Source organism: Panulirus ornatus, chromosome 48, assembly GCF_036320965.1.
Source record: "Panulirus ornatus isolate Po-2019 chromosome 48, ASM3632096v1, whole genome shotgun sequence".
NCBI classification, from domain to species: Eukaryota; Metazoa; Arthropoda; class Malacostraca; order Decapoda; family Palinuridae; genus Panulirus; species Panulirus ornatus.
The window spans coordinates 25,131,036-25,157,284 of record NC_092271.1 but is presented as its reverse complement, the minus strand read 5'-3'; the positions used below and the strand labels follow the sequence as shown (position 1 = coordinate 25,157,284).

The 26,249-nt window shown below is 45.9% G+C and overlaps 1 protein-coding gene across 9 annotated transcripts in view; it reads right to left on the bottom strand.

The window, feature by feature from the left end:
* The window catches only part of LOC139763866 (cell adhesion molecule Dscam2-like), a 441,821-nt gene that overhangs the window by 190,031 nt on the left and 225,541 nt on the right, over positions 1–26,249 (bottom strand). For all 9 annotated transcript variants that reach the window (XM_071690223.1, XM_071690218.1, XM_071690222.1 and 6 more), the window contains one exon: positions 1,875–2,033. In XM_071690223.1, coding sequence (XP_071546324.1) covers positions 1,875–2,033 — 159 coding nt within the window. The remainder of the gene's footprint in view (positions 1–1,874; positions 2,034–26,249) is intronic.

Here is a 26,249-nt window from a genome sequence, read left to right as displayed (position 1 = left end):
CCCCGACCTCCCCACACACACAACACAACCTCCGGACGATGCTGAGGACGAGGTAATATTCAAGTCGAGAGGGATGTAATGGTAACTATCATTATTACTGCTTTACTCCACCAGCACACAGACCTGCAATGTGCCTCCCACATCCCCACACAGACCTGTAATGTGCCTCTCACATCCCCACACAGACCTGTAATGTGCCTCTCACATCCCCACACAGACCTGTAATGTGCCTCCCACATCCCCACACAGACCTGTAATGTGCCTCTCACATCCCCACACAGACCTGTAATGTGCCTCCCACATCCCCACACAGACCTGTAATGTGCCTCCCACATCCCCACACAGACCTGTAATGTGCCTCTCACATCCCCACACCATTTACGACGCCGCCGCCAGCCAACCACGCTGTATGTAAACAGTGAAAGATAATGTATAATCTCGTGCAATATACATATATATGTATAATAATAATAATAATAATAATAATAATAATAATAATAATAATAATAATAGTGATAACATCAACAACAACAACAATAATAATAATAATAATAATAATAATAATAATAATAATAATAATAATAATAATAATAATAATAATAATAATAATAATAATAATAATAATAATAACACGAATTTCGAGACATTTTACCATCCCCTTACAGAATAAATGGGTTCAGTGTGTGGACTTTCAAAAGGTCAATTGTTGGCTCCTGGAAGGTCATGAAAAAGCTTTTGAAGGCATGGAATTTTGAAGGAAGGAAAAATCTGGGAGGTAAATAACTTTGGAGGCAGGAAAAATTTTTGAAGGCGGGAAAATTCTTTTTACATGGCGTGATATCTTGAGGGAAGAGGAGACTCCGAAACGTAGAAAATATAGAGAGGTTAGAGAACTGGAGGAAGGAAATCTTATACATTTTTCATTCGCTTTGGATGGAAAAACAACCCACGGCTCTACATCTACTTACATCCCTTTACATACTTCTTTCTTTTCACTCATTATCACGTTTATGTTATGTCCTCTCTCTCTCTCTCTCTCTCTCTCTCTCTCTCTCTCTCTCTCTCTCTCTCTCTCTCTCTCTCTCTCAACTCATCTGATGAACCGGGGGAGGGATCGTGATGGCTGCCTGCCTGCTCGCGTGGTGAGGACGCACTCCAGTGGGCTGTCAGGGTGTCTTGCCTATGGCCCAAGTTGGTGTCCATTCTTCCCGCCTCAACAACAATCTCCACCCGCCAAACCCTCCACCTGCGGGGGCGCCCTGCTGGTGTTCGCCCGTTCCTCCCACAATCACACAACTCCCTCCATCCCACACACCTGACAAACCCCTGCTGGCTCACACGACGTCGTCTTAACGTTAACTCCAGACTTTCCTGCTGTGGGCGTAGCTACGCGCTAGTCCCTCCTACCCTGTTATACTCGGCGGCCTGAGCTTATCCTAATACCCTCTGTCCGGCACTGAACTCTCTATTGCCTCCAGATCCTTTACTTCACTTCCTTCACACACACACACACACACACACACACACACACACACACACACACACACTCGCTATCGCATCCCTCTTATCATCTCTCTTATATCTTCCCTTCACACATGCTCAAACCAGTGATCCACACACACACACACACACACACACACACACACAGTGAAAACAAACACATGTCAAAAACACACTGGGAAAACATACACATCACAAACAAATAAATTCGTACACACAGATGCAACCCTTTCTCTCCCCCCTAAAAAAAATTATACAAATATGTAATTACAGATTGGTAATTACAAACAGGTGATTACAAATCGGTAATCATACCGACCCAACCACCTGGCCATCCTGTGTGTGTGTGTGTGTGTGTGTGTGTGTGTACTCACCTGGTCGCGTGGATGGCGTCAGGGTCCGGCCGTCCACCGTCCACGACGTGACGGTCACGTGACGGGCTACGGTCGGCGGCACGTCACAGGTGAACACGGCCGGGCCACCAACCACCCCGGCGGCGTCGCTCACCCCAACCTCGAACCGCTGCATCACCACTGTGACGGGAGTCAACAAGGCTGTTAATAACACTGACACATGGGTGGTTACCTGAAGGGACACCCTGAACACAGGTGCGCCCGTTACTAACCACGAACCACGCTGTTCTGGGTAGACCAGGCCTGGATCTACCACGCTGTTCTGGGCAGACCAGGCCTGGATCTACCACGCCGGGAAGGCCAGCGTGGCAGACCAACCGTGGCTCGTCACCCCTGCCTTAATGATGATAACTGGGGCTAAATTGTGTGGCTGTTTGGCTACAATGTGTGTGTGTGTGTGTGTGTGTGTGTGTGTGTGTGTGTGATTATCTACCAGTAATCACCTATGTGTACCGGGTGGGCGGGTTGAGTAGGAGGTGGAGGAGGAGGAGGAGGAGGAGGAGGAGGAGGAGAGTGTTCCGCTACCCTCGTGGGTCCCCCTCAAGCGGTCGTGACGTGAGGCTGACCCTCAAGAGCTCTTCCTTGAGACAGATGACATGGCGTGTATTGGCATCATGTTTTCACCACCCCTCCCTCCCGCCTGTAGCCCTGCTCCTTCTCGATACACCTCTCCATCTTGATAACCCATCCCCACACGCCCCCTCCTCCCTCTCCACTTTGACAGACCTCCCCTCCCTTCCCTTCTCCATCTCGTCGTAGACCATCGGGTCTTCTGCTACCTGGCCTTCCCATGTACTCTCTTCCCTCCTCCCCCCACGAAGGTTACAGGTCTGGCAGTAACCAAAACCGCAGTCGGCGGGGATGAAGGCTCTGCGTCTCTCATCAAGGATCAACCAATCAAAAATTTTCCTTCCAGCGAGAGAGAGAGAGAGAGAGAGAGAGAGAGAGAGAGAGAGAGAGAGAGAGAGAGAGAGAGAGAGAGGGGCAGAGAACTAATTCAATCTTTAAACACTCGCTAATTGGATTATTCAACCTCATTATCATTCGGTAAAAGTACAGATACACCGAGGGGGAAAGTGAGGAGGGAGCGCGGCGGGGGAACCGGGGCACATGGTAATTCACGGGGGAGCCAATCACATTTCCCCGATATGCGTCGTTGGTTCGCTCCTGTGCGGACGCGAACGACTCTACGATGAAGCACAGTGGGTCGCGTCGAAAGGCCAGGCCGCTATACCCCCCACCAGGGCCGTACTACCGCCGTCCTCAGGGGCGATGACCCGTACGTACCGCTGTGCTCAGGGGGACGACCCGGGCGTGCCGCCGTGCTCAGGGGCGACGACCCGTGCCGCCGTGCTCGAGGGCGATGACCCGTACGTGCCGCCGTGCTCAGGGGGGACCCCGTGCTGCCGTGCCCCAGCCAGTAATAATAAACCCTTCGTCAGAGTTTACAAATCCGGGGGGCCGTGGCCGGAATTATATTCTGCGCTGCCGGATGAATAAATCAGGGGCGGGACACGGAGGCCGCCAGGTCCGTGCACCTCCACCACCCAGCACTGCATCCCAGGACAACAACAACAACAACAACAACAACAACAACAACACCCCACCCCCGGAAACATCCTTGCATCGCCCAGAGGGGGAAACGAAAACGCATGTAGAATCTCTCCTCCCCTCCTCCTCCTCCCCCTCGACCCTCACCTCCCACCCAAAAGACAGTACACAGCTGGGGAGAGATGCCAGCATGTTATCCTAAGGCCAGACTGGGGTTGAACTGCTCTCTCTCTCTCTCTCTCTCTCTCTCTCTCTCTCTCTCTCTCTCTCTCTCTCTTCTCTTGGGAACGCTGGAGAAAGCTATTTCTCTAGTGTACCTTACTTAAAAGTTATCTTTCAGATCTCTAGCTTCGACGTGGTCATGGCGACATCGTCTGCAATCCAATGAAAGGGACAATTTCTGGGGCCATGCAAAGGAAAATGGGGGGAGGGGAGAGTGCATGCCTTAAAGACCCCAAAAAAAAAAGAAAACAAAGACGAGGGTCCCAATGAACCCTGAATATAAGGGATGGGGTGTATACAGGGCCCCAGGGAACCCCTACACAGGAGATTTCCAGGCCCGAAGGAACCCCTTGCACCCACCCTTACCTTACAATAAGGGGAGGTGTAGGACCCACCCAGAGGAACATGGCAAATCCATGCCTCCTCCTCCTCCTCCTCCTGTTCCCCCTCCCAGCTTTGTTAGTCGTGTGTGTGTGTGTGTGTGTGTGTGTTGCTCCCCTCCGGTATTATGCCTTTAATTTTTATACCAGTCAGGCGAGGTCCTTCCCCCTTTGCTCCTGGACTCATCTCTACCTCTCCTCTCATCATTTATCAGGGGGTTTAGTCTCTCTCTCTCTCTCTCTCTCTCTCTCTCTCTCTCTCTCTCTCTCTCTCTCTCTCTCTCTCTCTCTCTTCCTCACAAAACGCCACCCCTCTACTGGCCTCGTTTCCCTGCACTATATCCACCTCTCTCTCTCTCTCTCTCTCTCTCTCTCTCTCTCTCTCTCTCTCTCTCTCTCTCTCTCTCCCTGTCAACACGATGTCTCTCCCCTCCACTCTCACACGCCCTCATGACTCTCCCTCTGCTCTTAACACGCCCACATGACTCCCCCCCCCTCTCCACTCTCACACGCCCACATTACTCTCCCCTCCCCTACCTTACGCCCACATTACTCTCCCCTCCACTCTCACACGCCCATATGACTTCCCTCCGCTCTCACACGTCCGCAGGCTCTCCCCTCCGCTCTCACACGCCCACAAGTTGGGTCCTGGCTGTGAAAGGGATGCTATGGATTCAGTACATTTGTACATGACGGTTAAAGAGCGAGTGTGTGCAAATGAAGCCATTGTTCTTATGTTCCCGACACTACCCTGTAGACGAGGGAGCGAATGAAGCATATATATATATATATATATATATATATATATATATATATATATATATATATATATATATATATATATATATCTATATATATATATATATATATATATATATATATATATATATATATATATATATATATAATCCGACTTCTCCCGACACCAACAACACTCCTCTGTTACCCAACTTGTGGACAAAAAGCTTTCTTTAAATGTCACCAAACCGGATTTAGCAACACACTACGATCCAGCTTACACAACTGAATTTTGCGAATATTGGCATATGACTGAATACTATATATATATATATATATATATATATATATATATATATATATATATATATATATATATATATCTTTCTTTCCCAATTTTATCACGAATTGTTGAATACCAAGTTTACTCTCTCCTGCAGATAATAATTTTTCATCCATCATTTTCGTAAAAGAAAAATGAAAATAAAACTCAATTGCCTGACTATCTCACAACGGAGACCGACTCCTGCTGGCAGTGGAAAGAACATGGGAATCTCAGGGGTCAATATGTCGAGGTCTTGCAACTACAACGCTGTGTGGATTTCACGTGGGTGAGCGACGAACGTTCATACCCATGTGATTTGCCACGAACGTTTCCCCTCAGGCCGAACCCATCAGAAACGTTTGTTTTATAATGAACAGAAAAATAATTTTCACCGTTTCACATACACACACACACACACACACACACACACAAAGTGTACCTATATCAATACCTAAAAAAAAATAATACGTACTTAATACATCAATTTACAACCTCACTCTTCACACACAAAAATAATCCACAACCCCATTTTACACGTAAAAAAATGAGAGAGAGAGAGAGAGAGAGAGAGAGAGAGAGAGAGAGAGAGAGAGAGAGAGAGAGAGAGAGAGAGAGAGAGAGAGAGAGGGGGGAAAAAATTATATGTGGGCCCGGAAGAGAATTTATCAAGAGAACGCATGTTACTGTGAGCGACTAAAATGAGCTCATATATCCCGTGTCTGGAGCCCCGGATTTATTGCCTTCCTTCCATCACGGAATTACAACACCGGTGGTGGTGGGGGGGGGGGGGGCTCCTCTCTCTCTCTCTCTCTCTCTCTCTCTCTCTCTCTCTCTCTCTCTCTCTCTCTCTCTCTCTCTCTCTCGTGGATATTCATAGGCCGAGGTCTGTCCTGCCCCGAGCCTTCGCTAACCACTCACGGGTTTTACATAGGTCGCCGTGGGCTCAGGGGGTTAAGCGAGCCGTCGTCCTCACGGAACCCGCTTTTGCGAAATCGAGGGCGTTCAGTCGTCGTACTTCAAGGGCGTTCAGTTGTCGTACTTCAAAGGCGTTCAATCGTCGTACCTCAAAGGAGTTTAATTATCGTACTACAAGGGCGTTCAGTCGTCGTACTTCAAAGGAGTTTAATTATCGTACAACAAGGGTGTTCAGTCGTCGTACTTCAAAGGCGTTCAATCGCCGTACTACAAGGGCGTTCAGTCGTGGTACTACAAGGGGGTGTTCAGTCGTTAGACTTAAGAGGCGTTAAGTCGCGGTCAAGATCCAGTGGTCGTATACAAACAGGTTCAAGCCAACGTACCTCAGTCGCACTGAAGCGGTACTGAGGTTTCCACCTCACGTAATCATCTGTTCGGTAATCAATACACAATGATCTCTACCTCGTTTATGTAAGGCAATAACTAATTTATGTCAGAAGATAAATGGAGATAAATACTAGGACATGTTCCATATACACCACCTCACCTTGCCGTAGCTACGTAAAACAGCACTTACTCCAATATGGCTCAGCTCTCATTTACCTTGTAAATGATCATTTTGTAAATCTACTTACATGTTCCTCGGCATTATGTTTACACTCACGGATCGTTATCTTTTCGGCGAGTATGTGTGTGTGTGTGTGTGTGTGTGTGTGTGTGTGTAAATTACAGACTGATTATTAGCGAAATTCATCCACCGCAGTTCGTTATGCAGTCGGAGGTAAACGCGTCGTCAATTCCCTGGCCACAATCATTCACTGCATAACTGTAGTTAATTAATGGCACCAATGACCGGGTCCCAGCGGGCTACGTAAGGCAGCATGTTAGCAGTCATCGACACAAAACTGCTAATTAAGAGGTAACTCATCAGCAACAACCGCTAACTACAAACATACTGTGTATGTGTGTTCATATATATATATATATATATATATATATATATATATATATATATATATATATATATATATATATATATATATCGTCCTCAGTAAAAGAATTAGTTTTCGAAAATTCCATCTCGAGAAATCTCGAGGAAAAATTGAGTTCCTAAAATTCATTACAGGTTCTGAAGATAGAAGGATTTATCCGTGGACTGCAGGGGTTATCCGTGGATTGGAGGGGTTATCCGTGGATTGGAGGGGTTATCCGTGGATTGGAGAGGTTATCCGTGGATTGGAGGGGGTTGTCCGTGGATTGGAGGGGTTGTCCGTGGATTGCAGGGGTTGTCCGTGGACTGGAGGGGTTATCCGTGGATTGGAGGGGGTTGTCCGTGGATTGGAGAGGTTATCCGTGAATTGGAGGGGTTGTCCGTGGATTGGAGGGGTTATCCGTGGACTGGAGGGGTTGTCCGTGGATTGGAGAGGTTGTCCGTGGATTGGAAGGGTTGTCCACGAACTGGACAGGTTATCCGTGGATTGGAGGGCTGCCCATAGATAGATTGGAGGGGTTGTCCAATCATCCGAAGGCTGTACATGCACAGGGCACAGTAACTGCTGCCCACAGTGTATGACAACTCGTCTGCAAGGCGTACAATAACTGCCGTGCACGACGTACGATAACTCGTCTGCACGGCGTACGAAAGCCGACTCACAGGGCGCAAGACTTCGACAAACCGAGCACGATTATTTTCATACACAATGCACGATAACCTACAAGGCGCGCGGGCGTGGGGGAGGAGGAGGGAGGAGGAGGAGGAGGGGATGTACCGTAATTGCCTTTAGGTGTGAGACGCCAAACACGATAATATATATTTGTTCCCAGAGAGAGAGAGAGAGAGAGAGAGAGAGAGAGAGAGAGAGAGAGAGAGAGAGAGAGAGAGAGAGAGAGAGAGAGAGGCTGTCCACCCAGCAATTCTGGCCAACGCTAACAACAGAAACCCAACAAGGAACAAGAACAACAACCTATTACGAACAGGATCATTACCAAAACCTCAAGTCACTTCTGAGGAATATATATATGTATATATATATATATATATATATATATATATATATATATATGTATATATATATATATATATATATATATATATATATATATATATATATATATATATATATATATATATATATATATATATATGTATATGTATATATATATATATATATATATATATATATATATATATATATATATATATATGTATATATATATATATATATATATATATATATATATATATATATATATATATATATATATATATATATATATATATATAGAAAGAGGAAACATGTTAGAAATAAGCTCCAACAAGAACAGAAGGTATGTAAGAGAGACTGATGATTTTCTGTAGATATGAACAGAAGGTTATCCCTGGGGATAGGGGTGAAAGAATACTTCCCACGTATTCCTCGCGTGTCGTAGAAAGCGACTAGAGGGGACGGGAGCGGGGGGCCGGAAATCCTCCCCTCCTTGTATTAACTTTCTAAAATGGGAAACAGAAGAAGGAGTCACGCGGGGAGTGATCATCCTCCTCGAAGGCTCAGAGTGGGGTGCCTAAATGTGTGTGGATGTAACCAAGATGTGAAAAAAGGAGAGATAGGTAGTATGTTTGAGGAAAGGAACCTGGATGTTTTGGCTCTGAGTGAAACGAAGCTCAAGGGTAAAGGGGAAGAGTGGTTTGGAAATGTCTGGGGAGTGAAGTCAGGGGTTAGTGAGAGGACAAGAGCAAGGGAAGGAGTAGCAATACTCCTGAAACAGGAGTTGTGGGAGTATGTGATAGAATGTAAGAAAGTAAATTCTCGATTAATATGGGTAAAATTGAAAGTTGATGGAGAGAGGTGGGTGATTATTGGTGCATATGCACCTGGGCATGAGAAGAAAGATCATGAGAGGCAAGTGTTTTGGGAGCAGCTAAATGAGTGTGTTAGCGGTTTTGATGCACGAGACCGGGTTATAGTGATGGGTGATTTGAATGCAAAGGTGAGTAATGTGGCAGTTGAGGGAATAATTGGTATGCATGGGGTGTTCAGTGTTGTAAATGGAAATGGTGAAGAGCTTGTAGATTTATGTGCTGAAAAAGGACTGATGATTGGGAATACCTGGTTTAAAAAGCGAGATATACATAAGTATACTTATGTAAGTAGGAGAGATGGCCAGAGAGCGTTATTGGATTACGTGTTAATTGACAGGCGTGCGAAAGAGAGACTTTTGGATGTTAATGTGCTGAGAGGTGCAACTGGAGGGATGTCTGATCATTATCTTGTGGAGGCTAAGGTGAAGATTAGTATGGGTTTTCAGAAAAGAGGAGTGAATGTTGGGGTGAAGAAGGTGGTGAGAGTAAGTGAGCTTGGGAAGGAGACCTGTGTGGGGAAGTACCAGGAGAGACTGTGTACAGAATGGAAAAAGGTGAGAACAATGGAAGTAAGGGGAGTGGGGGAGGAATGGGATGTATTTAGGGAATCAGTGATGGATTGCGCAAAAGATGCTTGTGGCATGAGAAGAGTGGGAGGTGGGCTGTTTAGAAAGGGTAGTGAGTGGTGGGATGAAGAAGTAAGAGTATTAGTGAAAGAGAAGAGAGAGGCATTTGGACGATTTTTGCAGGGAAAAAATGCAATTGAGTGGGAGAAGTATAAAAGAAAGAGACAGGAGGTCAAGAGAAAGGTGCAAGAGGTGAAAAAAAGGGCAAATGAGAGTTGGGGTGAGAGACTATCAGTAAATTTTAGGGAGAATAAAAAGATGTTCTGGAAGGAGGTAAATAGGGTGCGTAAGACAAGGGAGCAAATGGGAACTTCAGTGAAGGGCGTAAATGGGGAGGTGATAACAAGTAGCGGTGATGTGAGAAGGAGATGGAATGAGTATTTTGAAGGTTTGTTGAATGTGTCTGATGACAGAGTGGCAGATATAGGGTGTTTTGGTCGAGGTGGTGTGCAAAGTGAGAGGGTTAGGGAAAATGATTTGGTAAACAGAGAAGAGGTAGTAAAAGCTTTGCGGAAGATGAAAGCCGGCAAGGCAGCAGGTTTGGATGGTATTGCAGTGGAATTTATTAAGAAAGGGGGTGACTGTATTGTTGACTGGTTGGTAAGGTTATTTAATGTATGTATGACTCATGGTGAGGTGCCTGAGGATTGGCGGAATGCGTGCATAGTGCCATTGTACAAAGGCAAAGGGGATAAGAGTGAGTGCTCAAATTACAGAGGTATAAGTTTGTTGAGTATTCCTGGTAAATTATATGGGAGGGTATTGATTGAGAGGGTGAAGGCATGTACAGAGCATCAGATTGGGGAAGAGCAGTGCGGTTTCAGAAGTGGTAGAGGATGTGTGGATCAGGTGTTTGCTTTGAAGAATGTATGTGAGAAATACTTAGAAAAGCAAATGGATTTGTATGTAGCATTTATGGATCTGGAGAAGGCATATGATAGAGTTGATAGAGATGCTCTGTGGAAGGTATTAAGAATATATGGTGTGGGAGGCAAGTTGTTAGAAGCAGTGAAAAGTTTTTATCGAGGATGTAAGGCATGTGTACGTGTAGGAAGAGAGGAAAGTGATTGGTTCTCAGTGAATGTAGGTTTGCGGCAGGGGTGTGTGATGTCTCCATGGTTGTTTAATTTGTTTATGGATGGGGTTGTAAGGGAGGTAAATGCAAGAGTCCTGGAAAGAGGGGCAAGTATGAAGTCTGTTGGGGATGAGAGAGCTTGGGAAGTGAGTCAGTTGTTGTTCGCTGATGATACAGCGCTGGTGGCTGATTCATGTGAGAAACTGCAGAAGCTGGTGACTGAGTTTGGTAAAGTGTGTGGAAGAAGAAAGTTGAGAGTAAATGTGAATAAGAGCAAGGTTATTAGGTACAGTAGGGGTGAGGGTCAAGTCAATTGGGAGGTGAGTTTGAATGGAGAAAAACTGGAGGAAGTGAAGTGTTTTAGATATCTGGGAGTGGATCTGTCAGCGGATGGAACCATGGAAGCGGAAGTGGATCATAGGGTGGGGGAGGGGGCGAAAATTTTGGGAGCCTTGAAAAATGTGTGGAAGTCGAGAACATTATCTCGGAAAGCAAAAATGGGTATGTTTGAGGGAATAGTGGTTCCAACAATGTTGTATGGTTGCGAGGCGTGGGCTATGGATAGAGATGTGCGCAGGAGGATGGATGTGCTGGAAATGAGATGTTTGAGGACAATGTGTGGTGTGAGGTGGTTTGATCGAGTAAGTAACGTAAGGGTAAGAGAGATGTGTGGAAATAAAAAGAGCGTGGTTGAGAGAGCAGAAGAGGGTGTTTTGAAATGGTTTGGGCACATGGAGAGAATGAGTGAGGAGAGATTGACCAAGAGGATATATGTGTCGGAGGTGGAGGGAACGAGGAGAAGAGGGAGACCAAATTGGAGGTGGAAAGATGGAGTGAAAAAGATTTTGTGTGATCGGGGCCTGAACATGCAGGAGGGTGAAAGGAGGGCAAGAAATAGAGTGAATTGGAGTCATGTGGTATACAGGGGTTGACGTGCTGTCAGTGGATTGAAGCAAGGCATGTGAAGCGTCTGGGGTAAACCATGGAAAGCTGTGTAGGTATGTATATTTGCGTGTGTGGACGTGTGTATGTACATGTGTATGGGGGGGGGGGGGTTGGGCCATTTCTTTCGTCTGTTTCCTTGCGCTACCTCGCAAACGCGGGAGACAGCGACAAAGTATAAAAAAAAAAAAAAAAAAAAAAAAAATATATATATATATATATATATATATATATATATATATACACACACACACACACACACACAGCAGGAGTTCCTTTTATGGGGCTCCCGCAGCGATCAGGAAGCCAGCTACATCCCCCGGGCGGGACCACAGGTCGTAAACTGTGGCGACGTTTGTGTGTGTGTGTGTGTGTGTCCAGCAGGGGGTATGGCGAGGGTATGGTCACCAAGGGTGACAGGGAAGGCACTCTAGATCCACGACTGTCGTCGGGGGGGAGGTTCAACAGCGTGACGACAGACAAGACACCTACCTCTTGATGCACACGTTCTGTTGCTGGACGACCCCCATAGCGTTACGAATGAGGCCTTGCGACACCATCGCACACACACACACACACACACACACACACACACACCTCACCAGAGGTGGTGGTGTAGACCGGTGGCTACGAACGCTGGTCCCCCTGGCGTGTCGAGCTCTTTGTTCTGGCGATGAGCCTCTCTCGTGTGAACCCAGCCTCGTGAGCCTCTCAATGCCATTGAGCAATTCATACCACCACCACCACCACCTCCTCTTCTACAAACACCATCCCCCCCCAGCTACTGTGTGCCCATCTCATTAGCCAAATTTTAGCGTCAAACCTTTGAAGTCCACATGGAAAGGGAAAGGGGTGTCTTCATCTGCATACTGTATGTAGTTTCAATTACAGCTTTTCCTTCTTTACTTCCCAAGACTTGGGATTGCGTTGATGGCATTTTGATCGTAGAGGTGCCAGAGGGGATTTTAATTATGCTCGGGGCAAAACGCTGCCATCGCTTCTGATCACGTGATCTGAACGAGATTTTAGGGTGAGAATATATATGTATATATATATATATATATATATATATATATATATATATATATATATATATATATATATATATATATATACATAGACAGCGAGCGCGTGTATGATCTCATAATCATCTTGAACACTTGAAGAACGAAGTTCAACTTCTATCAGTTGGTGGTAATGACCTGACGACCCCTGAACGACCCCCCCTAGTTGGCAATGACGGACCACAAGACCAAACGACCAACCACGACTCTCCCCCGGTGTGACGTCACTGGCCACGGGAGAGACTGATAGAGGGAAGGAGCCCCTCTACCCCCCCCCAAAAAAAAAGATATATAGTTCCTCCACCTTTAATCAGTATCTTCCCCTCAGGCCATCGCGGAGTCCGTGATGAATTCTCTGATGAGATGTAATTGTGGTGATTAGCGGCGCACAAGAGGTGAGAGAGAGAGAGAGAGAGAGAGAGAGAGAGAGAGAGAGAGAGAGAGAGAGAGAGAGAGAGAGAGAGAGAGAGAGGACTCCTGTAGCAAGGGGCGGAGGAGGAGGAGGGACACTCAAAGCTATTCTTTGCTTCCCACTGTGGTGCAAAGGGAGCAAGGACGCTACGCGTTGATCATTTTTTTTCCCCACCCTCCTCCCTCATCGTCCATGCGTTCGTGTCCGTATCTCTCAACCCGTCCGTTCTTCCCGTCCTGCTCTCCCGCCCGTAGTGAGATATATATACGTATATAGCATGCATGCATATACATACATACATGTGCATCCATGCAATCATACACCATCACGGGCGCAATACGCGAGTAAATGAATGGTATAAATGCATGTCGAGTGTTTAGCCTGTTATAACAATACAATACAACACCGATACAATACTCCTATAAAATTTGTTATTTATATTCAACTGCATTATGGGCCCAATATAAAATATAAACGACACGCGATTGATTACAATTCGAAGCCTCATACATATATATATATATATATATATATATATATATATATATATATATATATATATATATATATATATTATATATATATATATATATATATATATATATATATATATATATATATATATATATATATATATATATACACTTCAGCCTTTCATAACTTTTACCACAAATACAATAAATTAAAACTTTCTTCATCAGGAATATCTTTGCGAAATGTGGTTACCGTCACTTCCTTAATAGGAAGCAATTAAAGTCTGCATACATTCCAAGAATTTTTGAAAACAGCAGAAAATTAGGATTTCGGTCCAGCACCAGTAATTATAATCTGACTTTAATGATTTTGCTAGAGGGAGAACTTCTGCCATATATATATATATATATATATATATATATATATATATATATATATATATATATATATATATATATATATATATATATATATATATAACCTATAATATCTATATATTATATTTATAGTATAATTTTTTTGTTACATTATATAAGTATTAAATATTTTTCCTTCGTTTTCTTGCAGTCCGGACGTCCAGGGGGTGGGGGGGGGGTACTATTCTAGAGATTCGGGGGGGGGCCTTCCCTCCAAAACGTTCAACTCGCCTGCTCACCTCCACCATCTCCACCGTGGCATCCTCCCTCAGTCCCACCCCCATCGGAAACTCATCTCCAACACACTTACGCCAACACATGCAGGCGCAGTTTGGTTCAAGTCTCTTCCCTTGCTACCATCTACCCCACTCACAATATTTGCTGTCTGGTTCATGTGTATATTTCCCTATCAAACCATCTGTGTCTACAAGACACTAACTACCATGGTTCCTCTACACATAGAGGCACCCCCCCCCCTCCCCGTGATGGAGATATGGCAGGGGGTGTATGGGAAGACAAATAATAATAAATAATAATAAATCATAAATGGGTGTTCCTTCCTTGTATATTTACCTTCATAGCCATTTATTTACAACGTGTTTCTCTCCCACGAATCGTATCATTTAGCCTTTCCTTCTCCTCGTCCCTCGTGCATCCCCACTTGACTTTTCCCTCCGTCCGTTTTCTTTTTGATCCCTCCATCCGTTTTCTTCATCCTCCGCTGATTCCCTCATTCTTTCAGGATTCTTTTTTTTAATTCCATATTTTTCTCTTTCCCTGCCCATTATTTCTCTCTACTCTCTCTCTCTCTCTCTCTCTCTCTCTCTCTCTCTCTCTCTCTCTCTCTCCAAACCTTTGACTCTCCACTCACAAACTCCCCCTCCTCCCACAAAAATCCCCCTCCACACTAAAACTCCTACCCCCCCCAACCCATACCCACCCCACTATGAATGGGGTGGCAGCGGTTGGAGCCGACATGGTCGACGGTTATTGACACAGCGCCGGGCCTAACGACCTTACAGCCCCTTGCCTCATGACCCGTAACACAAGGACTAACTCACACTGGCCCACTGTCATCCACACTCCTCACTCGCTCTTGTTTTCTGTTGTTCTGACAGTCGCCGTTACAGCAACTCGGATTTAAATACATATATAAAAAAAAAATTGGTCTGGCGTCCTGCAAAAATTTCCTTTTTTTAAAGAAAAAGAATTCTAAAATCTACAATTGATCGATACAAAAAAAAAAAAAAAAAATCAAATTCAACATGATTTATGAAAAAAGTCTACAAATTTAATTTAAAAATCGATGTATTTCTCAGGGAATATGAAAAAAAATTTAATTTACAATTAAAAAAATCATATTCCAAAAGTAATATATACAAAAATTTTAAAATTCCATCACCAGCATCCTCATTACGACAGATCCAAGCAGTAAGACGTGCCTCTCACAAGCTCACTAAGTCTCTCACAAGAGGAAAGGAGGAGATTAAAGGAATTTTTGGACATAAAGACGGCAATCATCTGCATTTCATATGCAGAAAAACATTTTTGGTGTTGCCTCGCCCATCATGTCCTGGGAGCTATCACATAACTGGCCTGTTAAATGTACGTATGTGTACATAGATGTGTGTGTGTGTGTGTGTGTGTGTGTGTGTGTGTGTGTGCAAGCTGCAGGTCACCCTGTGTTTGTCTGTGTGTGCGCTCGGGCTACATCCATGTATATACGAACTTGTCAGGATACAGTATTGTATGTCTCTACTACTACTACTGTATGTGTATAAATCTACTACTGGATGCGCATCATCTCACTGCTGTGTGTGGCTTGATATGAACGTGTGTGTGTGTGTGTGTGTGTGTGTGTGTGTGTGTCTTCATAAGCAGGTCGTGGGTCGTTCATACTAATTTTCCCGTCATCCGAACACTCCGGTGTATATTACTTCCCTTATCTGAACACCCCGACACACCAGACCTCCCTTACCCGAACACATCCCGGCATACCAAACCTCCATTTTCAGAAAAACCCCGGTACACCAAACCTCCATTATACAAACCACCCCGGCATAACAAAACTCTGTAACCCGAACATACCCCGGTAAAACAAACCTCCATTATCCGAACAGCGCCCGGTATAACAAACCTCTATAATCCAAACACCCCGATATCCCAAACCTCCTTCATCCACGTCCCCCGCTATAGCAAAGCTCGGCTTATCCATGTAAACTCTTACAGGGGTTCCCGGTACACCAAAGCCCCATTCCCCCAGCTGGTTTACAGCCGACCGGCCAGCATATAAGCTTTATGAAAGCTGTAACTCCCAGCTTAATGCCCCAATGCTGGGTTTAAAGGCCCATTTTAGTTTATGTAAATTGTGAGCATTTTTAAAACTACGCTCGCTGCAATCATAGCCATTTGACGGCATGTTTCTCATCAAAATTTAACTTTTCCAGTGATTTATGTAGGATGCATGAGCCCCACAAAAATAAGTTATTTAGAATAAGTAATGTTTGTTGTTATCATAACAACGGCTCGACGCTTATCAAAATACATTCTCGATGAAAAATTTGTTATATAAAAGTAATTAATCTCTGACAACGTCGACACGTGTAAGTTTCTCCCAACTCATCATTACTCCCGACTGCTTCCCTGTGTATCAGATACAGCGATGCTCAACTGCAGACAGCTACTGTGCCACGGCAGTCTGTACCACATCCCTCGACACCACCCTGAGCGGCAAGGGGCCTTACTGCTGCTGCTCTGCCACAGCAAGAGGCACAGTGCCACCCTCCCCCCCCCAGCAAATGTGGGGAGGGGAGGGACACAGGACACACAGGGACTTTAACACCCCAGGGGCTGGAGGAGGAGGAGGAGGGGGAGGAGGAGGAGGATGGGGCAGGGGGAGACGACAACGACGACGACGAGGAGGAGGAGGAGGAGGAGGAAGATGAACCGTCTTGAGGAAAGTTCTCCCAGCAACGTCCGTACTCTGAATACTAGACGAGGCGTCTACGACCTCTCTCTCTCTCTCTCTCTCTCTCTCTCTCTCTCTCTCTCTCTCTCTCTCTCTCTCTCTCTCTCTCTCACATACACACAATATCACTCCTTGTAGGGCCCTAAATATAGAGAGCTTCCTCTACCGCCATACAACTTTGTAAACTCTTGTCATACCGTCATAAGTTGGGAGTCCCCTTCGTCGGCAGCCCTGACACCACTACGACAACGGAACTTCATCGCGACGTCGAAGTCTGTTTCTTCAGGTCATCGGCGTGACCTGTGGCTGCCCTCTGGGAAACCCTGATATTTGTGATCAAGTTTCCCCTCAGCCATGTCTTCCATGAGGAACATAGCAACTGTTTTTCCACTTCTCCCGGTAGCGACTTAGCTCTCTCTCTCTCTCTTTATTCCAGGTACCATCTTGGTTGTCCTGCTCTAGCCAGACCCTCACTGTCGGATCGTGACGTCCCTGGCAACACTCCCTCACGATCACCATCCACGAAGCTTACTTCGACTACAGTCATACCACGGCCTTCTCTCGCTGCCTCCCACCTTCACTGTGCTGTCCTTCCTTCCTCTTTTTGGGCTGTGCTTCATGGACGAGGTATCCGACCGAATCTGGATTCTGTCGAGGTGTCTTTGTAAGCTGGGGGCCATCCCCCAGCCGTCCCTCACCTCACCTCCTCTAATGGCTTTTCATTATTTGATGTAAACTTACTCAACCACGAGCCCAGTCTTTCTGACAAGCCATTAACCATTGTACGCGAGTGTGTGTGTGTGTGTGTGTGTGTGTGTGTGTGTGTGTGTGTGTGTGTGTTTGTAAAATAAATCCTATATATCACATTTCATCAGCAGTGACACACATTTTGTCCCTTCATTCAACTTACATACAGCAAACATCAGTTTCCTCCACTGTCTACCGGACTAAAGCAAACAATGTGAGACCCATGCTATTTGCCTCACCATCACAAACAATACGAGACCCCACGTTGTTTACCTCATCATAACAAACAATACGGGAAAAAAAATAAAGTATTTCCTGCGAAGCTAAACATTGTGAGGGGTCACTACGTAGACCCGGGGTAAACGCTCACCTGGGGGTTGATAAACGTTCACCTGGGGGTTGAAAAAACGTTCACCTGGGGGTTGAAAAAACGTTCACCAGGGGGTTGAAAAACGTTCACCTGGGGAATATGACAAACGTTCACCCGGGGACTGGCAAACGTTCATCTGGGGATTCGCACAAGTTTATCTAAGAACCCCCCACCCACCCACCCCTAAGTTCACCCTCTCCCCCAAACCCCAACATCTTCCTCACCCCCCCCCCCCCCTCCCAACACCGCTCGAGACGCCAAATCAGGACATCCTCGTGGAGAGAAACAGGTCTGGGACATGTTTGGCTCGTGTGGTGAGGGCGCCAGGTGCATGGGGGTAGGTGTTGGGGGGAAGGAAGGGAAGGGAAAGGAGGGTGGGGGAGGGGGAGGAAAGGAAGGGAAAGGGAGAGGGAGGGAGGGGAGGAAAGGTAATTTGATATGCAGAAGTTTTCGTACCACAAACTTCTTAATACATCTGCCCCACGCTGAAACTCTGGGACAACTCCCCCCCACCCCCCCACCAACACTTCCTGTACATATGCAAACTCACTTATATAGTTGACGGCACACACACGGGAGCTCCCCAACACACTTCATATATCTATCTGCCTACCTATCTATCTATTCATATATATATATATATATATATATATATATATATATTTTTTTTTTTTTTTTTTTCATACTATTCGCCACCTCCCGCGTTGCCGAGGTAGCGTTAAGCACAGGGGACTGAGCCTTTGAGGGAAATCCTCACGTGGCCCCTTCTCTGTTCCTCCTTTTGGAAAATTAGAAACGAGAGGAGAGGATTTCCAGCCCCCCGCTCCCTCCCCTTTTAGTCGCCTTCTACGACACGCAGGGAATACGTGGGAAGTATTCTTTCTCCCCTATCCCCAGGGATAATATATATATATATATATATATATATATATATATATATATATATATATATATATATATATATATATATATATACATATATATGGCGGCTTTGTTGATGGCGAAGGTGGGGAGCCAGAGGGAGATTGTCTGGTATACATGAGTGATTCAGTTATTCATTCTGGGGATGTAATGTTTCTCACTGTGCACTTTGAGTCGGAGATTCGCTCTGTGCAGCTGACAACATAATGATTCGTACATTCAAGGGATGATGAAGTGTCAAGGGATTAAATACCTACCCAGGGGTAATAATGAATATCAATATTACTAATGTAATGGTGAATGCTGAAGGTATTAGCTCTGTTACTACTACTACTACTACTACTACTACTACCTACTACTACTACTAATATAACATGTTTTATGAACATTGAATACGAGACTGAAGCAACTGTACGAGGCAAATGGAACTGACTCGAACGAGCGACGGGTCATGAACCCCACCTCCCCCCAATCCCACACCCCCAGTGGAATGGAGGTTGGGTGTAAACAAGAGCTGACTCGAAATGCAATTGAGGTTACACGAGGTTAGCGGAGGAGGGTAAAGCTGCGGGTCGAGTGCTGTGAGTGAGGGATGGAGGGAGGGAGGGTCGTCGCTGTGGACTAATGGAACAACACTGGCTCGCTGGCTCGAACTGTGTTCCATGTTTCAAAACAACATGGGGCGGTCCATGACGTGCAGAAGGCCATTAACCTCTCTCTCTCTCTCTCTCTCTCTCTCTCTCTCTCTCTCTCTCTCTCTCTCTCATTTAAGAAGTACGAAAGACAAGGTCATCTCTTCCCTCTCCCTTAACCCCTCTCAACCTCCACCCTGGATAGCGCCGTTCTTCCGTCCAGCAGCTCCCTCACTCCCTCCCCACATCTACCCTCACTGGCTCTTCTGCTTACCCTACCCACCTCCGCTACCTTGCCATCATTCTTCACGAGTACTGCACCCCACACTTGTTCTCCCCGTACTGGCGTTCCTCCCTACACCCACATCTTCCCCAACCCGAGGGACGCTGCAGCTGTTCTCCCCACCGTACATCCTTATCAAACCAATAAGTGACGGTCGGTTCTCCGCAACAAGGCGACTTCTTCCCTTAATACCACGAGTTCCCTTGAGTGGCACTCCTCCCTTCCACTCCCCTAAGGCAGCTGTTCCACCTACTGGATCACCACCCTGCATCTCCAGCGACAGCTGATCCAACTACAAGCACCTTCTACCCTATATCTCCAACAGCAGCTGTTCTCCCCCAGAGCCCTTCCATCCTATCCTCTCCAACAGCTGCTGTTCTCCCCCAGAGCCCTTCCATCCTACCCTCTCCAGCAGCAGCTGTTCCACCCACGTGATCCTCACCCCTACAACTCCGGCAGCAGCTGTTCTACCCACTGGCCCTCCGCCCTAACGCCACCGTGGCGGGTTTTTGCCAGTGCTGAAGGGGGACAAGTCTCGTTACTTCAGCCTCTGTGCCCGTGATCAATATTTCCCAGGGAGGGAAGAGGAGGGGAAGGGGGGGTGGGGTGGTCCATGTGCTGCTGAAGTCACGCTACACACTGAAGCCCTCCTGGCTTTCAGGACACAACCAGCCCCCTGAAGGATGGCCACACACACACACACACACACACACACACACACACACACAGAGCAAAGGAATAGGCTGTTAAATGATATATTTACGTGAAGTACGTTCATGGCATTACACTTATGTTAAGTGAGGGAGGAGGAGGAGGAGGAGGAGGACGAATAGTTTTATCGTTATCAGAAGACTTAGTAATATTCAAGTTAATCCTTCTTTTTTTTTTCAATCTAATTCATCGAAGGAATTCACAAGTGACGCGAAATGAGAAAGTTCAAAAAGCGAGGTAAGCGGAGAGAGACGGCGGCTCGAATAATATTACGTTTTCGTTCATAAAAATCACATTTTCTACGCCTGGGTGAATACTTAAATAAAAAAAAAGAGGAAAAAAATGCTTATGCTTAATAAATAAAGAACGTCATTCAGAGCCGGAAAAACAACGCACCGAAGGGGAGCAAATAAATGATAACAAAATGCCGTAAAATATCAGGTAGATCCGACATTAATTTCGGATAAAAAAACCCATTAAAGACAAGTTATAAAAACCACCAAATGATGGAGTCTCCCTTCCAATATATATATATATATATATATATATATATATATATATATATATGGCCCATACGACATGCCCTGATTCATGGACTTCTCTCTCTGTCTCTGTCTCTCTCTCTCTCTCTCTCTCTCTCTCTCTCTCTCTCTCTCTCTCTCTCTCTCTACTCGCGAGTGTCCACTGTGAGGGGGGGGGGGTCGGAGAGGGGACCGACAGAGGTTTAAATGATATCAGCGTGTGAGTTATATTTCCAGCGGTGCCAGGGGCCCGGGGTGGTGTGCAGCAGTGGCAGGCACATCGCGAGGTACAGCACTGGAAGAACGGGTACATAATGTGACAAATGTGGTACGTAAGAATGAGTTACCAAGTTACAACAGAGGCAGAGAGAATGAGTTACCAAGTTACAACATAGGGACAGAGAATGAGTTACCAAGAGTGGTGTGTGGTGGCACAGGCGGTGGATGAGTTACGAGAACGGCGGAGGAGGACGAGTTACCGCTCAAAAGAAGCGGTCAAGTCAACGGGCGACATTGGCAGTGTCTCCAGCGATGGAAGAAATCGTTGCTCCACCACGCAAGCACGACAGAACCTCGTCAATGTGACTGCGCTTGAATGAATCATGGGGCAGTATGAGGTTAAGACGCGTCGCAACTTGCCTTTGGTTGAAATCATCAATTACTTTGACACCCATGACTGTTGGTGTAGCTTGTAATCACCATAATTCCTCGTGTAATTACCTTTATTTTTCGTTTCTCTGCTTTTCTAATACAAGTGCCTATAACTTTACTAATAATTCACACATTCTAACATAATTCATGTGTATCGACGGGCCAGAAAAAAAAAAAAAAAAAAAATCAGCTAATCCTCATCGCTTTCTTATCGGATTTGTTTGATTTGTTACAAATTTAAAGTCTACATATCATAAAGTCGGAGGAACAGAAAACGTGCAACATTTGGTCCCAGAAAACGGCGGGCGGGGACGACGTGTTCGGCATAGCGAGCCGCCCGTTGACCGTGGTGTCAAATGGCCGGTATTCAAGGAGTTTAATCACATTTCAGTGACGTGAATTCACGCAATACATTGAAGAACCTGGCGTGGGGCACGACGGTCCGCCTCTCTCTGTCTCTCTCTCTCTCTCTCTCTCTCTCTCTCTCTCTCTCTCTCTCTCTCTCTCTCTCTCTCTCTCTCTCTCTCCCCGTGCCTCTCACATCCTGCATTCATCTGCGAATAGAATTATCATGACCTGTCTACTAACTCCCTGAATGCCAAAGTTGGGAAGGCTTTCGTTTACCAAAGACATTCTAAAATTGGAAGATTTTTTCCCCTTTACTGAAAAAAATTTTTAGAACTGGGAAATTTTTCCCTTAACCAACAAATTCTAAAATTGGGAAATTTTCTTTCTTTTTTTTTCCTCTATTACCAACAGGGAATTCTCAACCGGGTCATTTTTTCTCTTTTTTTTTTTCCCAATATGGAAATCTATAACATGATTCATAACTTCCTATGAACCAAATATATCAAAGCACAAACTGCCTTCAGGAAAAAGACATCTTTTTGGCGTCACAATATTGTCTGAATATCCTTGAATCTTTGTGACTCTTATGATAAGGTATTTGAATCCTCCCTTAATCAATATTTTCTGTTCGTTTTATTGACCCTAGAAAACGACGGTACGACCCTTGAGCACGACGGTACGACCCTCGACGGTACGACCCTTGAACACGACGGTACGACACTTGAACACGATGGTACGACCCTTGAGCACGACGGTACGACCCTTGAACACGACGGTACGACCCTTGAACACGACGGTACGACCGTCGAGCACGACGGTACGACCCTTGAGCACGACGGTACGACCCTTGAGCACGAAAGAGAAACGACCCTATTAAGGTCCTGACCTTTTAAAGAGTGAATCAGACCAGTTATATAACCGATAACGACCCAACTGCACTTCAAAGGACAGTAACAACACATGTACTACATATTTGAACACAGACACACACACACACACACACACTCACCTCACCAAACGTCAGTCAAGTGGAAGTGCAATATTAAACCCAGGGTTGGAATCTCGCCTTGGGGTAGAAGGGGGGTGGGGACCACGACGCGTGGTTCTATATATTCTCCGGGAGGGAGCGGAGATGAGGGAATGACATTGAAAAGTTCCCTCATGAATTTTCATCCCTGGCGGATGCTGCCGGCCCATTCCTCAGCCAACTTCCGGTGTAAAGGGAAAGGGAGGAAGGGAGGGAGGGAGGGAGGAAGGGAGGGAGGGAGAGGGAAGGGTTAGGTCTAGGGGGAGGGTGCGTGAGTGGGGTAGTGGTGGTGGGGGGGGGAGAGGTGTGACCTGGATTGGAGGGACGATAAAAGGGGCGGGGAGATGTGTGTGTGTGTGTGTGTGTGTGTGTGTGTGTGTGTGTGTGTGTGTGTGTGTGTGTGTGTGTGTGTGTGTGACCTAGAAAGAGGTGGAAGTTCATGAAGAAGGGGAGGGTACTGGAGGGCAGAAAGGAAAGGGAGGATAGATTTTCAGGGAGTTTTAACCGAGGGAGATTTTCAGCGTGGGAGGACGAGCGGTCTTAGAATAAAAACCTTACCCAAAAAAAAAAATCTAAATTCTTACCAACGAAAAATCTGAAGAGAACTATTCTGTGCAACAACGCATGACGTGCCACAGAGACACAGTTGTATGTGGCGAGGGAAAACGTGGAACAGACCGCCACTCGCAGCGACAGAAAAACCCGAGGGGGAAAAAACCAAACCAGACCACTGTTCTTCGTGTATCCTAACGATCTTCCCCATACATCACTTGCTTCGATATAACGAAAACGAAAAAAAATAAACCTTTTGTTGTTAAGTTGAGAGAGTGTTCGTCACCCCCGTAAGGGGCTGTGGATAAACCGACCTCGGGAATTCGTATCTTCCACTAAGACAATCTACCGCTCTACTCGATCTACCGCTCTACTCGATCTACCTATGTAGATAGCCTCTCTTACTCACTCTCACCCTCCTTGTTCCTGTCTCCCGTTCCTACTCCTCCTCCTCCTCCTCCTCCTCTTCTTCTTCTTCTTCTTCTTCTTCTTCTTCTTCTTCTTCTTCTTCCTCCTCCATCATGTTAACTATTAATATCTGTCTCACTTTCTCCTCCACAGCGCTGCCTCCTTCCCTCCCTCCCTCCATCATGACTTGGAATGGCCAGGCCAAGACCCCGAATCGTCACAAAGCTCTCTCTCTCTCTCTCTCTCTCTCTCTCTCTCTCTCTCTCTCTCTATATATATATATATATATATATATATATATATATATATATATATGGATGGATGGATGGATGATGCTGAAAATAGCCATATAACAGAGTTAGAAATAAATAATGTAAATATATTCATACAGCATAAACTGCCTCAGGAGCCATTTTCAAAATTTCTTATATATTTTTTCTCCTTCCCATCACTCTCTCCCCCTCTTCTCCCCGCCCCCATCCCCCCATCCTATTTCTTTCCCCGCCCCCGAGGTGGGTCTCGATCATACGACCCCGAGAGAGAGAGAGAGAGAGAGAGAGAGAGAGAGAGAGAGAGAGAGAGAGAGAGAGAGAGAGAGAGAGATATTAGATGTCTCCCAGAGTAATGCATCTAAGGAGAAAAAAAAAAAAAATCTCCGGGCATTCTATATGATTTTCGAGCTAATGGAAGAGGTTCATATATCACTGTCTGTCCGGGGCGCTGCCTTTCTTTCCTATTGGTGTACCTCCAGCTGAGGACGAGAGAGAGAGAGAGAGAGAGAGAGAGAGAGAGAGAGAGAGAGAGAGAGAGAGAGAGAGAGAGAGAGAGAGAGAGAGAGAGACTCCAGCTACAGAGACTAGCCAAAGTGAAGATATAAAGGGAACCGAAAACGTCACAGATGGGTTTATGTATGTATGTATGTATGTATGTATGAACGTGACTATGCAATGTATTTACGTATGTATATGTGTACGCATGTATAAGTGACTAGGCAAATCCCCCCCTCAGCCCTGGCAGAGGGAGGGGGCGACCTCCTTCTGGGCCAAACCTTCATCCCCCTCTTCTTAATGGGGTCAGAACCTAACCAGCTATACACACAGACACACACAGACAGACAGACAGACAGACAATCACACACACGCACACACACACACACGCACACATTCTCTCTCTCTCTCTCTGTCTCTCTCTCTCTCTCTCTCTCTCTCTCTCTCTCTCTCTCTCTCTCTCTCCGTAATTCACAGACAGCAATCAAACACACACACACACACACACACACGCACACACACGCACACATTCTTCTCTCTCTCTCTCTCTCTCTCTCTCTCTCTCTCTCTCTCTCTCTCTCTCTCTCTCTCTCTCTCTCTCTCCCCGTAACTCACAGACAGGAATCAAACACACACACAGACACACCCTGCCTCCCCTTGTGTCTACATCACCTGATGATAATCATATCAACCGTCGTCTGTTTGGTTTTAATTCGACCACCAAACACGTCCACACACAAGGGGGAAATCTGATTTCCCGCCCTGGAGTATATCCTCTGAGGGGCCTCGGTTCGAGCCGTGGGCGAGGGGGTGGGAGATACGCCCTTGTGTAGTATGGTAGTAAGGGGCACACGCGCGGTGTAAGGCGGGGGTCGTCTTAGGCCCATTGGCACCGCCCGGCGCTTGGCAGATCTCCTTCACACAATGGTTAAGGGGGAGGGGGGATGTGCTGGGGGGGGGAGTATAAGGGGATGGAGTAGGGAAGATAAGGGGAGTATAAAAGGAGGGAGTTAGGGGAGAGTGAGGGAATAAAGGGAAGAAGTGAGGGGAGAGTGAGAGTATAAAGGGAGGAAGCGAGGGGAGAATGAGAGTATAAAAGGAGGGGGTTAGGGGAGAGTGAGGGAATAAAGGGAAGAAGTGAGGGGAGAGTGAGAGTATAAAGGGAAGAAGTGAGGGGAGAATGAGAGTATAAAGGGAAGAAGTGAGGGGAGAGTGAGAGTATAAAAGGAAGAAGCTAGGGGAGAATGAGAGTATAAAGGGAAGAAGCGAGGGGAGAGTGAGAGTACAAAAGGAAGGAGTGAGGGGAGAGTGAGAGCGTACAAAGCTGTAGTTAAGAATAATAATAATGAAAAAAAAAAGTCGACCAACTTGATCAAGTGTGAAGCCAAAGTCACTAAGGTGGTCCAAGCGAGGTTTACATACCTAAATAA